General features: G+C 37.4%; 1 protein-coding gene across 4 annotated transcripts in view; it reads right to left on the bottom strand.

Moving 5' to 3' along the window:
* The window catches only part of EPS8 (EGFR pathway substrate 8, signaling adaptor), a 128,490-nt gene that overhangs the window by 24,233 nt on the left and 88,739 nt on the right, over nucleotides 1-15,518 (bottom strand). For 3 of the 4 annotated variants that reach the window (XM_040488814.1, XM_040488815.1, XM_040488817.1), the window contains 3 exons: nucleotides 11,551-11,699; nucleotides 8,608-8,791; nucleotides 3,484-3,614 (listed from right to left, as the gene is read on the bottom strand). In XM_040488814.1, coding sequence (XP_040344748.1) covers nucleotides 3,484-3,614; nucleotides 8,608-8,791; nucleotides 11,551-11,699 — 464 coding nt within the window. The remainder of the gene's footprint in view (nucleotides 1-3,483; nucleotides 3,615-8,607; nucleotides 8,792-11,550; nucleotides 11,700-15,518) is intronic. The other variant, XM_040488818.1, reaches the window with a different exon arrangement.

The following is a 15,518-nucleotide window of genomic DNA, read 5'->3' as shown; positions in this document are numbered from 1 at the left end:
TGCTATTTTGAGTGTCTCAGAGATGACTACCCAGCATGCACTCAAAAAGTGCTTTAGAGAGTACAAATCTTTACGGTTTACAGTTTCTTGCCCTCTATAGATAAAACTTAGCTACAATATTGACCATATAATCAATCTGAAAATCATACTGTATAATTTTTCAGATATACTAAAGTTTCTTAAGAGATCTATAATATATAAAAACGTATGTTCTCTGTTCGTGGTTTGGAATAATCGATATGCACTTGATATAGAGCAGATGTGGAGTCGGCAATGATCGGAGACATCTCTGAAGCATGAACTGCTTTGGGATAGAAGTAAACTGTAATCCCTCAAAGGAGAGGGCTCTAAATTCAACAGGTGGTTTACCTAATGGCACAGTAAGTTTCACTGAAGAGTGAATATACTTCACATGGTATTTACTGCATTCCAGGCATAGGCATGTAATAGAGTTTAAGGGTAATAAAAAATAATTATAAAAGCAAATTCCAAACCTCTGTGTATTTTATATCAGACCAGAACTTTCAGATTATCTTTTGCAATAATGATGATACATTTTCTTAGCAACCTGAAACATCAACGATCCAGGTGCCTATGTCAACGATCCAGCACCTATTACAATAGCCTGAGTGAGAGATGGGATCCATAAGACAACTCAGGTATACAATCTACCCACCACTCAATGTATCTTTTTATTGAATTTTTAAAAATGTTTATTTATTTTTAAGAGAGAGAAAGTGCGACTGGGGGAGAGGCAGAGAGAGAGAGAAACACAGAATATGAAGGAGGTTCTGAGCTGTCAGCACAGAGCCTGACTTGGGGCTCGAACTCACTAACTGTGAAATCATGACCTGAGCTGAAGTCAGATGCTTAACCCAACTAAGCCACCCAGGTGCCCCCACCACTCAATGTATTTTTTTAACAATTCTTTCCCCGGGTAAATTTTGACAACCCTAAACTCTATATATAATTGAGTATCCCTTCATGGAATTGCCTTCAATAAATTCCATTTAAATTTTTTATTTCTCAAAGGTTACTAAAAGAAACTTTGTGATATTTACCACAACATTCTCTAAATGAGGAAAAAAATCTTTAAAAGTAATGTCCCTTACATCATCGCTCACATTCTATACAAAATTTCATGAGACAAATATTTTTGAGGATGGGATTAAAAAAAACATTATTTATCCTAATAAACCGATACATACTTCTTCCTTTTCCTAATGACAGCAAATGATTGTTTCTCTTTCTGCTGACAGCTAGGAACCTCAAAGACAAATCTGAAATTCAATCACAGTATCAATCTATACTTCCAAAATTTTAATTCTTACCCCCACTCTTGATTACTTAATTTTGTAGTTTTTGCTTCATTATTTTAATATTAGCATTACTTAAACTGCATGTAATTTAAGTGAGTTGACTGAATCCATTTTTGGAAGCAGATGAGGTACAGAGATATAACTAAATCACTAAGTCAAAGTACACTCTCCTGACCCTCTAAAATGATCAAGATAAACTTTTAAAACACTTTGTGGTAAGCTGTCCAAAATAAATGGCAGAGTTTTTTCCATCAGTAACACTATACCTAATAGGCTTAGAGGTGAAGGGCAAAGACATAGGTAGTAACTCTGAAATGTTGGATACACTATCATGTGCCTATTCAATCATTCAATACATCAAATAAATCTACACTTACTGAGTGGCCACAATGTGCTAGATGTGGTCCCAAGGTTGACAATGATCAAAGTTAGTTATCAATATATATTATAAATCTGAACACACATGAGAAATGTACTCAAGTGGTTTTGTAGCTTTGTTACTTTGCTATGAAAAATCACTGGTTTACTGGAGAGATAGAACAAAAAGGGAAGAATTACCAATTTAAAATAATTTCTGGTACGTGGATATGTTTTAAAAAAAGGAAAAAAATACTGGGATGAGTAATAAGTTACTCAAGAATTTCAATGAAATAACTTTTAAGCTTCAAAAATAAGTTTCATGCATTATCTCCTAAAAATTGAATCTATAATTAAAGCTTATTTCGGGTGCCTTGGTGGCTCAGTTGGTTAGTCGCTGACTTCCACTCAGGTCATGATCTCATAGTTCGTGAGTTCGAGCCCCACATCGGGCTCTGTGCTGACAGCTCAAAACCTGGAGCCTGTTTTAGATCCTGTGTTTCCCTCTCTTTCTGCCCCTCCTCCGCTTGCACTCTGTCTCTCTCTCAAAAATAAAATAAACGTCAAAAAATTAAAAAAAAAATATTTCATATGTTGGCATCTTTAAAATGTATTATTCATTGCTGACTTTATATTCTATATGTTACTGGTGTCCTTAGAGTAATACTTGGAAAATTTCTACACCAGTTACTTAAGTATTACCTCTGTTGTCGTTCCTAGCAAAAACAAAAAATTTTAAATTCTACCTTCTTTATATTCTATTAAGAAAAGAGTGTACTAAGGGGCTCCTGGGTGGCTCAGTAGGTTAAACGTCTGACTCTTGGTTTCAGCTCAGGTCATGATCTCATGTCTTGTGAGTTTGATCCCTACATTGGGATCAAGAGCCTACTTGGGATGCTCTTTCTCCCTCTATCTCTGCTCATGTTCTATCTCTCTCTCAAAATGAATAAAATAAACATTAAACAATTGTTTTTTTAAAGAAAAGAAGTAAAGGGAATGCAACCCTCGTGGTAAGAGAAGCTTTGTGATAGGAAGGTACCAGCGCAAGCTTTCAGTCCCATTCATCTGAATGACCATCCTTCCATTTCCTTTTTCACCTCCTTTTCTTTCTGTGTTGTATATGGGTTGGCCACAATCCTCATTTGTCACCCTCATTTGCAGAGGCTAGAAAACAAGACTGAAGAAGTGAACCTTCTCCAGTGCCATTACTTCTCCCCCATCTCAATTCTCCACATTTACCCACGCTGAATTTTTTTTCAAGAGTGAAACTAAGGGGAAATAAATGAAAGCTAAAACTGAAAAGTAAAAATAAAATACAGTAAGATGAAATGGTAAGAATGGCAAATAAGACACTGACTTCTTCTAAATATTTAGTTTATATTTAGAAATAGTTCTATCTAAAGGAAGGTTTGTTTTTGTTGGAAGGAGAGAAAGATGGAAATTGTTTCCTTTTAAAGAAAGATCCTTAGAGACCATCTGGTAGAAACTAGTGGAGAGTTTCAAAAACAATTCTTCTTTCTTCTTAATTCACAGATTTTGTCAGAGCACCTTTTTAAAAAGGGAAAGTCATCCAAAGGCATTTTCTCTAAATTAGAGTTATAGGCTGGAGGTTTTCCAGTTAGAATTATAGACTAGAGGTTTTCTTTATCAAAGCCAGCTCTATAAAGGAACAACTGAAATTTTATCAAACAATTAACAGATGGAAAGTTTAAAGAAGTAGTGAACAAAGCAGACACTGGGACCTCTACTTGCACTAAATCAGAGACAGTCATCCGCAGCTCTCCAAGTGGCGCCCATGAAATCTTACCTATCTACGTGGAGATTAGGAGTTGGCTTAAAAGCCACAGCAGCTTCCCCTTGGTCCAGATGGGGCACTCTTGTGTACATGTTATTGAATGCATACCCATCAGGTGGAGGATACTCTGATACACTGGACTGCTGAAAGAGAAACAGAGATTAAAGAATTGCTAAGACTATTTGAATGACCACTGACGTCAGTGAACAAAACCCTCTACTATAATATGATCAGTTTCATTTTCAAGTGATTGACCATTACTAACAAATTATGAAATGGGGTTGGTACATTCTTTTTTTATCAAAGACCTATTTATAACAGGAAAAGTCATTAGTACAAAAGCTATATGTTAACTCTGAAAATAGCCGGGTATGCAAGTAATACATTCTTTCCTTAGGAATTCCATTGAAGGTGATTTTGGCATTAGATAGATGTTAACAATTTATATAAAATGAAATTGGTTTAAAAACAAGAAGAAAACTCTTCCCCCTTGCTCTCTAAGTTTAAGGAACAGACCTTTACTAGTCAAACAAAGTAAATGTCACATGAAAATCATCTAAACTCTGTGTATTAAAATTATACCACCCTCTCATTTTTTTTTTAAATTTTTTTCAACGTTTATTTATTTTTGGGACAGAGAGAGACAGAGCATGAACGGGGGAGGGGCAGAGAGAGAGGGAGACACAGAATTGGAAACAGGCTCCAGGCTCTGAGCCATCAGCCCAGAGCCTGATGCGGGGCTCGAACTCACGGACCGCAAGATCGTGACCTGGCTGAAGTCGGACGCTCAACCGACTGCGCCACCCAGGCGCCCCTCATTTTTTTAAATGTACACAGTCCCTATTTTTTTTAAATGGCAGCACTATTACCAGATTTACTACTGAGGAAAATACAGAAAGGCAGAAACATACAGATCTTGAGAGTCAGTAGTCCAGGGTAAGATAATGATGGGAGTAATTTCTTTTTATGTTTAACACAATTCTGACATGAGCCTACTAGGTGCTACCAGGAGGGGGAGCTGAGGTCTGTGGGTCCCAAGAAGCACCATAGTTTTAAAGCTATGAGGAAAAAACAAAGAAACAAAGACCAAAAAAAAAAAAAAGTACGTAAAGATTTTTAACTGTTTCTTTATGTGAAATGAGTATGGGACACATACAATAGACCCTGAAGCAATGGAAGTCCTTGGCTATTGAAAGTGTTTGTGAACTCACTGGGGCAGAATATTTGAAACTGGAAATGTCTTAGAAAAGTGTTAGATACATGTTTACTACAGTTCATTCTAATGACAGAGTTAGTTGGAGTACGGATAAACACAGTGTGGGTAGGGTTTCTTCAGTGGACAAGTGTAGATGTCAAAAAAGCTCACACTATATTACTCCTCTGGAATATATTTCACTGGAATACACTGCACTTAACACACAAAGAAAAAATTCTCACCATTTAAATACCTTAGCTTAAATCATCAACAAGACAAAAAGGCAACTTACAAACTCAGAGAAAACATTTGCAAATCATGTATCTGATAAAGACTGAAAATCCAAAATATATAAAGAACTCATAGCTCAAGAGCAAAAACAAAAACAAAAAAAAACCCAACCAACCAACCAAACACAAACAAACAAAAACCCAGTCCAAATAAAAAATGGGTACAGCAACTGAACAGACATCCTTCCAGAGGAGGCATACAAATGGCCAACAGGTACATGAAAAGGTGCTCAACATCTCTAATCATCCAGGAAATGTAAATCAAAATCATAATGACATGTCACCTCACACCTGTTAGGGTGAGTATCATCAAAAAGACGAGATAACAAGTACTGGTGAGGATGTGGAAAAAAAAGGAAATCCCTGTACACTATTGGTGGGAATGTAAATTGGGGCAGCTGCTATGAAAAACAGTATGGAGGTTCCTCAAAAAATGAGAAATGTTCAGTAGTTTCACTACTGGGTATAATACTAAAGGAAATGAAATTAGGAACTTGAAGAGATATCTGCATCCCCATGTTCACTGCAGCATTGTTCACAATAGGGAAGCAACCTAAATGCCCATTAACAGATGAATGGATAATGTGGTATAAACATACAATGGAGTATTATTCAGCCATGAGAATAATGCTGTGTGTAACAACATGGATGGACTTTGAAAGCATTCTGCTAAGTGAAATAAGCCAAACAGAAAAAGACAAATACGACATGATAGCACTTATATGTGACATTTACACGAAGAAAAACCAAAGTCAAATTCATGAAAACAGAGTAGAAAAGCGGGTACCAAGGGCTGGGGGAAATAGGAAGAATTTGGTAAAAGGGCAGAAACTTACAGCTATAAATGAGTGAGGTCTGAAGATATAATGTAATGGTGAATATAGCTGAGAACACTATAGTGTATAATTGAAATTTTCTAAGAGAGTAGAACTTAAATGTTCTCACCAAAAGAAAAAAAAAAGATAAATATGTGAGGTGATAGATGTGTCAATGTGTTAATTAACTAGACAGGGGGATCCTTTCACAATGTGTATCAAATCACCAGATGAACACCTTAAATATCTTAGGATTTCCAATTATATACCTCAATAAAGCTGAAATTAAAAATGAAATAAACAGCTTAATTAAGTTGGTTTCTCATTTCCCCGGTTGAGAGCAGAGGCATCAGATGGTTAGGCAGCTTTTTATTAAAGGTTGTTATAAAAGGCGGAGTGCAAGAACCTGGTAGAATCACCCTCACCTTTGGCTAACTTTGAACAGAACGGAGCGAGGTCAGCCAGCATGAGATCACTGGGTCCTAAGAGTGACTGGGAATATTGGGAGGGAGGAGAGAATGATGACAAATGACTAACTGTGATGACTACATACACAGCCTTGTCGAGGGCTGTTGCTGGTTCAGAGGAAGTAAAGAAGTTGAGTATTGCTACCCACATTTGACACCCCACGTCACCTATGCCTTTCGATTCTAAACAAAACCACCAGATCTTGAATCATCCAAGTCTTGTCCTGAGTGCATTTATTTTAGTAGCAATAAAGTATAATAAAGTTTCTCTTCTAGGGATGATTGCATTTTTTATGTATTTTAAATCACCAATACTCAGCCTCTTTTCCAACAAATTCTTAAGGCATCAATTCCCCTAGAACAGCTAGCAGGCGCTTTTCATTTCATTTTTTTTAAAACCTCGGAATAAGTACTTAAGCCATAAAATGGCAAATAGTTTACAACAGGAAAATGATAGCTCATTATAAGGAAAGATTCTCAATAATTCTTCCTTTAAAATTACTTATTCAGTGAGAGTAGACAACTTTTACACTGGGAGCCCAGAACACATTACTCTCCCTTTAAATACACAAATTGAAAAAGAACTCACAGAAGTGAATTTCTGAGGCATGTATTATTAAGTGGATGTATTTTCTTATTTAAGATATAAAGACTGTAAGCTAGAAATTCCTGTGATTTGAAAAGAGTCAGCTGTAACTATAGCAGCAACATGTGTATCATAATTTCCTGTTTGATTACATCTTTTTTTCCCTCTAGAAAAGTCACCCTGTATGAGGAAAGGAAATCCACAGTGATGAGGTCTGAACTATAAAATCCTCATCACCATCCATCAGGATGAGGTCTGGAGAGGGATGTGTGCCTGCCGACCAAGGCAAAGGGCTGTGAAGTCATCTTCTTAATCCCTCATTTAGAAGGACAGGCAGTTATAGACTCTACCCTTATTGAGCCAGAGGAAAAAACAATTACATTAGGAAAAAACGTATCTTCAAAGCAGTACATGTGCTTTTTTAAAGTTTTGGAATTTAATCAATCTTCTATAATATTATGGTTATTGTTCAAGGGAATGATTTTTTAAAAATTTAATTTATATAAGTGTTTTTCCTTAAAAGTGAAGATTTACTCTAGTTTGCTAATCATTCCTTCCTATCATGTTTGCTATGAATACCCACAGCAGTCTGAGAAAATTTATGTACGGAATTAAATAAAGGAAACAAACAGGACCTCAAAGGGAATCTAGTCATCATTTACTGTTTCTTCTCCAAATAGACCTCATTCACCTAATTCCTCAGGTTCTGATCATCCTGTTTGGTTTGCTTCAGCTTTAAGCAATGTTTAATTTTCTGACGGAACAAGAAGAATCACAGAAAAGTCATTTTTAAGAGACGTGAAGGGATAACATAGCCAATTTCAATCCCCCCATTGGCTCCCAAAATAGGTTATTACTCCAAAGCTTACTAAATACTTGAAAGGTACGGTAAATTTTGTGATTCTTCTCAAGGTATGATACTGTTAGAAATGCTCATTTGAGCCTGGGGAATGAATCCAGGAGAAGCTCTGGCCTTCTAGCCAGGCTGAGAGGGCTCCAGGGTTTAGAACTAAATGAAAGGAAGGAAGGGAGGGAAGGAAGGAAGACAGGGAGGGAGGGGGAAGAGGGACAGGAGAGAGGAAAGAGAGGGGAGGGAGGGACAGAGGAGGAAACAAATGGGACATTTGGGAAAAAGCTGCTTGGGACAGGTTAGGAGACCTAGGTCCAGGGAGCTTTCTTTTTTAAATTTTTATTTAATGTTTACTCATTTTTGAGACAGAGACAGAGAGACAGAGTATGAGCAGGGGAGGGGCATAAAGAGAGGGAGACACAGAATCTGAAGCAGGCTCCAGGCTCTGAGCTGTCGGCACAAAGCCCAACGCGGGGCTCGAACTCACTGACAGATCATGACCTGAGCTGAAGTCAGCCGCTTAATCGCTTAACAAACTGAGACATCCAGGCGCCCCAGGGAGCTGTCTTAAGGGTATGATAATGGATGAGAAAAATAGAACAAGCCAACAGGCAACAGGGTGATTCCCTGACAAGGAGAGAAACTAGGCACTCAAAAATTGAGACTGGCTCACCAGGGCACTGGCAGGGTGATGGCTGGCAGGCTGTGGAAGAATGATGTGGGGGGGGGGGGGGGGGGCTTGGGCTTCACAGGGAAACAGAGCAACTGTCACAACAACGAAAAAAGCTGAGAGGTAACTAAGGGCAGCAGGACATTTAAGTCATTAGTTCTAGAACAATCTTCAGATCAATAAAACTAGAACTCGCAATCAGAATTAGAAGAGAATGCACAGATTACTGCACTTTCTACAAAAAGTGATGTTAAAAACTTTACCTCTGTGGATAATCTTTTTGTCTCTTGTTTGCGCTGATGTTCTGCTACATTTGCCACAGACTCAGCCAGCTGATAAAGATCTTGTTCCATCGGTGCTCCCATGAAGTTCAGCATTGGGGGCTCCCAACCGTTGCGGAACCGTGGAACATATGGTGGAATAAATTGTTCTTTTGGCCACTCTGCTCTGTAGAGGGACATTAAGGCATAAAATTAAGAAATGTATCCATGTTCAAAATTACTTTCAACAAGGTTAGCCACAAAAAAACAAAAACAGGGGCTCCTGGATGGCTCAGTCGAGCTGGACTTCAGCTCGGGTCATGTCTCTCGGTCTGTGAGTTCGAGCCCCGCATCGGGCTCTGTGCGGAAAGCCCAGAGTCTGGAGCCTGCTTTGGATTCTGTGTCTCCCTCTCTCTCTGCCCCTCCCCAGCCTCTGCTCTGTCTGTCTGTCTCTCTCTCTCAAAAATAAACAGTTTTTCTTTCAAAAACCAACAAAAACAAAGCATACGTAATCTGCCCTCTCTCCACACATAAAGGGAAAAGGAACATGCTTATGCCAGATTGTAATGCCAACAAAATGAAGATTGAATTTTGCTTCACGATCTGTTTTTTTACATTGCCTCCATTCTCCATTCATTCATCTTCGTAACATGGATATAGGTTTTGAAAAACTGGAAAGGGAGTGTGAGGCTAGAAGTGCTGAAAGTATTTAGAACATGAACTTCTCTTGCATCTAAAGTAGTTTCAGATTCTCATCTTTCCCTTCCCTTCCCTCTCATCATCATAACCAACCCTCCTGGTGTCAGACATATCTTCCTAAAAAGAAATAACAGAGAATGTTCTGAATGTTTATGCTTTATAAAGGAATAAGTCCACTAAATGAAACATTACCAATTTTATAAATTAAATTTATCAGCTAGTCTTTAATCAGTGAAATCAAGTTAGGACTAATCTGGAACCGTAATCATTACCCATTCATTATTTAATGACTCTGAGTGAGACTTATTTCTATGAGCTCCTAATCACTCATGAACCACAAAAACACCTGGGACAGAAATTATAGGTTCATTTCTGCTCCACTGTGTTGTTTTATCTCTCACAAGTGAAAGATTAATTCTTCAGATTATATTTCTACTATGATAAAATGAGCCATTTTATTCAGATTATTAAGTATCTTCATAATTTTTGTTATCTTTATGAGTTTTTAAATCAGTATATTCTTTTCCTAATACTCTTAACAATTAGGATTTGAAATGACCATCTCTCATGTCAAGAGCTAACAGTGTATTTTCTTTTGATGTAGTTTTTCCAATGGTCATTCATTTTCTCATTGTGAGGTAGGACCCAAAACCAAGAAATTTAAAAATATAGGTTATTTTTGTACTATGAGATCTGATTAATTTAGTAAGTTTCATGTGAAAATATTAAAAGATCCCACTTAGACTTATCAAAAGATCATAACCTACAAATATCTAATGGATTTAAGAAATCTGTTTAACCAAGTTTTTACATAGTATGATATACAAATAGCATGATATATTAATATACAAATAATAAAAATAAATTTAAATAATGTTTTCAATATAAAAGTAACAACTACAGTGCTTTTAAAGAATTTTTTGCTTGGTAAACCATTCAATATGTAAGCCATATTCCAACACAAGCTGTTGCCAAAGTGTAAAATACAAGTGGGAACAGTTTATATGTGTTTCCACAAAAGAAACAGAAGAAAGAAAGTATGAATTGATCCATTACTTTTAGGCTAGTCCATCCAAAAGCATTAGGAAGAAAAGCTTCTAAATGACCACCTGAATGGCTTATTCTAAGTAGTGATAGCAATAAAATGATTTGGATAAGAAAGGCAAAAATTATTTATTCAATGTCGTAAAATGAGAAAGTTTTAAACCTTGCTTTGCTCAGAAACACTTTAATACTGCAATGATAAATGATGCAATGTTAATGATCTGTCTTCCACAATCACTTTATTGACAAGATACAATTTTTAAAATGATCCCCTCCTTCTTTCTACCCAGAGAAGGATCTTGTCTTTCCTGAGCTCAACTACCAGACTGATCTTTCTAAAACACAGATGTGATTATGTCACACTCCTATTCACAAAGCTAGTGGTTCTCTGCAGCCTATACAATCTTCTCCAACTCCATAGCATGGCAGGGGGAGCCCTCATAGCCCACCTGTTCATTTCCATGTGCCTCATTTAACACCATTTTCTCCTCTCCCTCTTTTCCACAAGCACCTGCTACCCAAAGTTTATATGTCAGCTAAACCCATATTCATTCTCCATTCTCTTGACTTCCTGCTTCACGCCCTCATTTGTGTTTCTCTATTAGAAAAACCCCTTCCCAATTATGTATTCGTGGAAATCCTACTCATCCTACTGAGAGGCAGCATAGCAAAATAATTATGGACATCAACTCCAAAGCCAGACTGCCTGAATACAAATGGCAGATCTGCCACTTAAGAGTTATATGGCTTTGAGCAAATTACTTAACTACTCTATGCCTCAGTTTCCTTATCTGTAAAATAGTGACAACAATAGTACTTACGTAAAGTTCATGGAAGACTGCTTAGCAAACCCTATATGTATGGTGTGTACATATATATTACACAATATGTGACTATTATTATCTATTGATTTAAATGCCAGCCCTTCTCTGAAAGCTAACTACCCTCCTCTTTAAATCCTCCTCCTGATGGTTCCGCCTTGCCAAACAACAGCAGTTTATGTGTCAGTCCTGGTACTTAACGTGCCTTATATTGCGCATACTTTATATCTTTTCCACTAGACTAGCTTTTGAAGGGTTTAGGCTTTTTCTCTGTAATGCCTGGTCCTTCATAAGTAGAAGGCTAAAAATATGTCTCATTAGATTCATGTAATAACAAAGAACAATACTTAAAGTATTATAGGTATTAAACTCATACACTTACCTGGCTTTCATCCAAGTTTCTCCCAGTGACACCCAAAGCTGCCTTTCATCAGCGTTGACAGTATAATTCAAGAAATCAATTGTGTCCTTAGTCAACAGGGGGCTGAGTACTGAACTGGCTAGTTCAGGACCTCCTGTTGCCTGCACCACCTAAAATGACAATAAATCATTTTTTAGCAAGAAGATGATGATTACTTGTATATTTTCAAAATATGTAAAATCTATGCCCAAAACAAGCACTGTTTTCACATACTCAAATTTTGACGTTGTGCAGTGTACTACTGAATGAAAAACAGTTTGTTAAGTCAACTTGCCCAGGCTAATAGTGCCTAATAATCTAGAATGAAAAGTTAATAGTTTAATGACTTTCACAGGATCTGTCTATTGGCTGCACAGGACTGTATTTTCCCTGGAAAATACTAATGGCTATCCAGAGAATTCTAAGTCAGGTGGTTTAACTATCTGCTTTTTGCTTTAAAAAAAAAAAAAAGTACATGTATCTTTCCTGGCAAATCTATTATGCCCAACTTGAAAAATACGGTTCTATAAAGGAATACTCTAGAGAGAAATAAGTCTCAAGTTAACAGCCTATGGCTGTGCCTATAAAGACATACAAAAATAAAAGGATCCGGAGAGAAAAGTGAGAGAAGAATGAGAACTGGTACTCTGAATCTATGACAGCTTTTCCCAGAATCGAATTCTAGGAAACTGTCCTGATTTAAAATGGATAATTTAATGACTAGCAGAAACAAATAAACAGGTGCAACTCTCTGATAAACAAAATGATGATAAGTGTATGTCTGGAAACTGCTCCAAATTGACTTCTCAGAGGCTATTTCCTGGCTAAAGAATGGTAGTTATCTCCTAGAGCAGAAACCAGAGCCCTTTTATAAAAATTTCACTTTCCCAGAGATATGGCACAAGTAAAAAGGGATTTTTTTTGAATGGCTTCAGACCAAGAGTCAGTTTCTCCCCAGTCATCCAAGTGCCCTGAGCATGCCATGCTATCGTATACCTCTGTGTATCTGCACATGTTTCTTCCCAGTTCCCCATGAGGCCCTTCGTTCATCACTCAGAACTCTACTCCAGTACCACCTCTTCCAGGAAGCAGTTCTTAACCCCACAGCATAGCTCTGAGGCACCTCACTGTCCCCAAAACAATTTATATGTATTAGCAACATATTACATTTTAACTTATGGCTTATTCTTCAGTTTTCCCTCCCGTGAGGACTAGGACCAAGTGAACTGCAGAAAACACAGTGTTGGAGGGATGAATGAAAATCAGTGAAAGACCAAAGATAAGGAGGGACATTGGCTCTTACTTGAGAACAAAACCCACCCTGACTGTTTGGCATGTAATTTTCTTACTTCTAAGCCCTATAAGCACTTCTAGTAAATGTGTAGGGATGATTAAGAAGGAAAAGTTAAGGAGTAAAATCTAAGAGTAAAGGAATTTTTAAATCTTTGGTTTCACAGAGGGAGGAGGGAATGAAACAAAAGAAATATAAATAAAAAGCTGCAAGACATAGTTCCCTCTGGAGAATGGATGTCAGGTAGGTTTGCATGTATGTGTGCTGTAGGTAAGCTTGTGTGCAGATGCTGGGGGCAGGCAGCAGGTTTTTCAAGGTTTAAAGCCATTCAATTTTGTGTGGCTGGAAGTAGGCTCTTTATGAACGTTCCTTCCCAAGTTTCTTATCCAAGTAATACATCTGGATCTCTGTAGGCAGAACATTAAAAGAGCAACAGACATATTTTGATCAGAGACACCATTAATAAGGACTCATTTTTGATGAAAAACAAAGATAAAATACATCATATTTTCAGATACATAGCCTGATCACAAAGGCTAATTTCTACATGCTAGGGAAACCAGTCCTATTATCTTATAGTTCTCCTCTATGTAATGACTACGCAATTACTTACAATGTGTGAAAGAGTTTGAAAGAATGAGAAGGTGGCAAAAAACTGCTCTATAACCAACACTTCCTAATACGCAAACTAAGACAGTATCAAATGTGTTAAAGAATAAGGAATATAGGGGCACCTGGGTGGCTTAGTAGGTTAAGCGTTCGATTCTTGATTTTGGCTCAGATCATGACCTCGCAGTTTGTGAGTTTGAGCCTGGTGTCAGGATCTGCACTAATAGTGCTTGGGATTCTCTGTGTCCCTCTCTCTCTGCCCCTCCCCAACTCATACACGTGTGCACGCACCCCCCCCCCCCACACACACACACAAACTCTCTGTCTCTCAAAAATAAACAAATATTTTTAAAAAGGAGTGAGGAATATAAATTTTGTTAATGAGCTAGTCTGGGCTTCGTTGCATGTGAATGGCCTTGATCTAATTTTTAAAAGAGCTTATATAGCAAGAATTATTCAATAATAGCTAGACAAGTAGAAATTTGATGTTCTATATATAGCAACAACATATGGGAGCATTCATAAATTATTGATGTAGCCTTGGACTCTCATCTTCTAATCTTTTATTGCCCAGTTCTGACATTTATGCTGATAATGTTACTTTCCTATGTTTGTAAAGCAATATTCATTTCATATTCTACTTCAGGTCTTGTCTAGTTGCCCTTGAGGAAAGGATAAGATTTATTATTCCTTTTTGTAACTTGGATTTTGTTTTTCTCATTTTTTTTCTGATAATCAAGTAAAAGCTATGAAAAATGCATTTGAATTTGCTCCATTTTTGATAAATATTAAAGAACTCAAACCATAATGTCCATATGCCCTAAACCAAAATTAAGCTTATTGGCTTCATATAGTTCTTACTCTTTAAAAAACAGCCATAGAAATAATAACACCAAATAATCACACACTACTAACAATTATCATTACTGCTATTGTCATTCTGTTCTCTATTGTCTGCCCTTCTGACAGGGAAAGCCATTCACAACCATTCCACCTGTGCCTGCCTTAGCCCAGAAAACAGGAAACTCTGTCCTCCTGGAAGTATTTAAAACAGATTCTGCCTTCTTTTTACTCCTTGCTCACTTGTCCTCCCACAAAACGGGAATGACCTAGCTAATTGGTGGAATTGTAGAAAAGAGTGACTTGTAGCCCAGTCTCTTTTCATATCTGTCTGTATGTGGGGCCAACAATTGTTCTGCCTGCTTTCTGTCGCCATGCTTTTCCTAAGCCCCAGCATTTTTTTTGTGTACTCTTAAATATTCCAGTGAATTCTCCTAGCTGTCCTGTAGGACAAGACAGTTCTACATAAAGTCAGCTTGGAACAATTGCTATTACAATATTTGCAAGTATAAGAAATATAAAATAGGAAGGGAAGTATATTATCATACCATATAAGGAAAGAACATACCTGGATACTGAAAATTCAGAAAATGAAGATGTGTATCTTGGATCCTGGCCTATGACACAAGGGTATATAACCTTTTGCTGGATAAGCTCATAGGAAAGTCCAACTCCTCTACAAAGGGAATTGTTTCCAACACACCCTTCTTTTTAGCTTCAAAAATTATACCTTATGTGAGGGGGGTGGCCTTGGTGGCTCAGTCGGTTAAGCTTCTGACTTCAGCTCAGGTCATGATCTCATGGTCTGAGAGTTCAGGCCCCGTGTCAGGCTCTGTGCTAACAGCTCAGAGCCTGGAGCCTGCTTCGGATTCTGTGTCTCCCTCTTTCTCTACCCCTCCCCCACTCTCACTCTGTCTCTGTCTCTCTCTCTCTCTCTCTCTCTCTCTCAAAAATAAATAAACAGTAACAAAAATTTTTTTAATTATACCTTATATAAAAATATACCTGTATGAGAAGGGAGTTTTCTGGGGAGAAAAAAATTGTATTACCTGCCTGTCACTCAACCTGACATATAGTGGGCAATGTAAGGACTACTAATTGTTCCCTAGTGTCCACTCTCTTCTCCCATCTAGAAAGAGAAGCCCCTACATTTTAGATGAACCAACACAGATGGAGACTATATTACTCTGGTGTTCGGTGTGGCTATATG

The sequence above is a fragment of the Herpailurus yagouaroundi genome, unplaced genomic scaffold (genome assembly GCF_014898765.1).
Source record: "Herpailurus yagouaroundi ecotype Mexico unplaced genomic scaffold, PumYag 166, whole genome shotgun sequence".
Taxonomy (NCBI): domain Eukaryota; kingdom Metazoa; phylum Chordata; class Mammalia; order Carnivora; family Felidae; genus Herpailurus; species Herpailurus yagouaroundi.
This window is presented reverse-complemented; position numbering and strand designations above follow the sequence as displayed.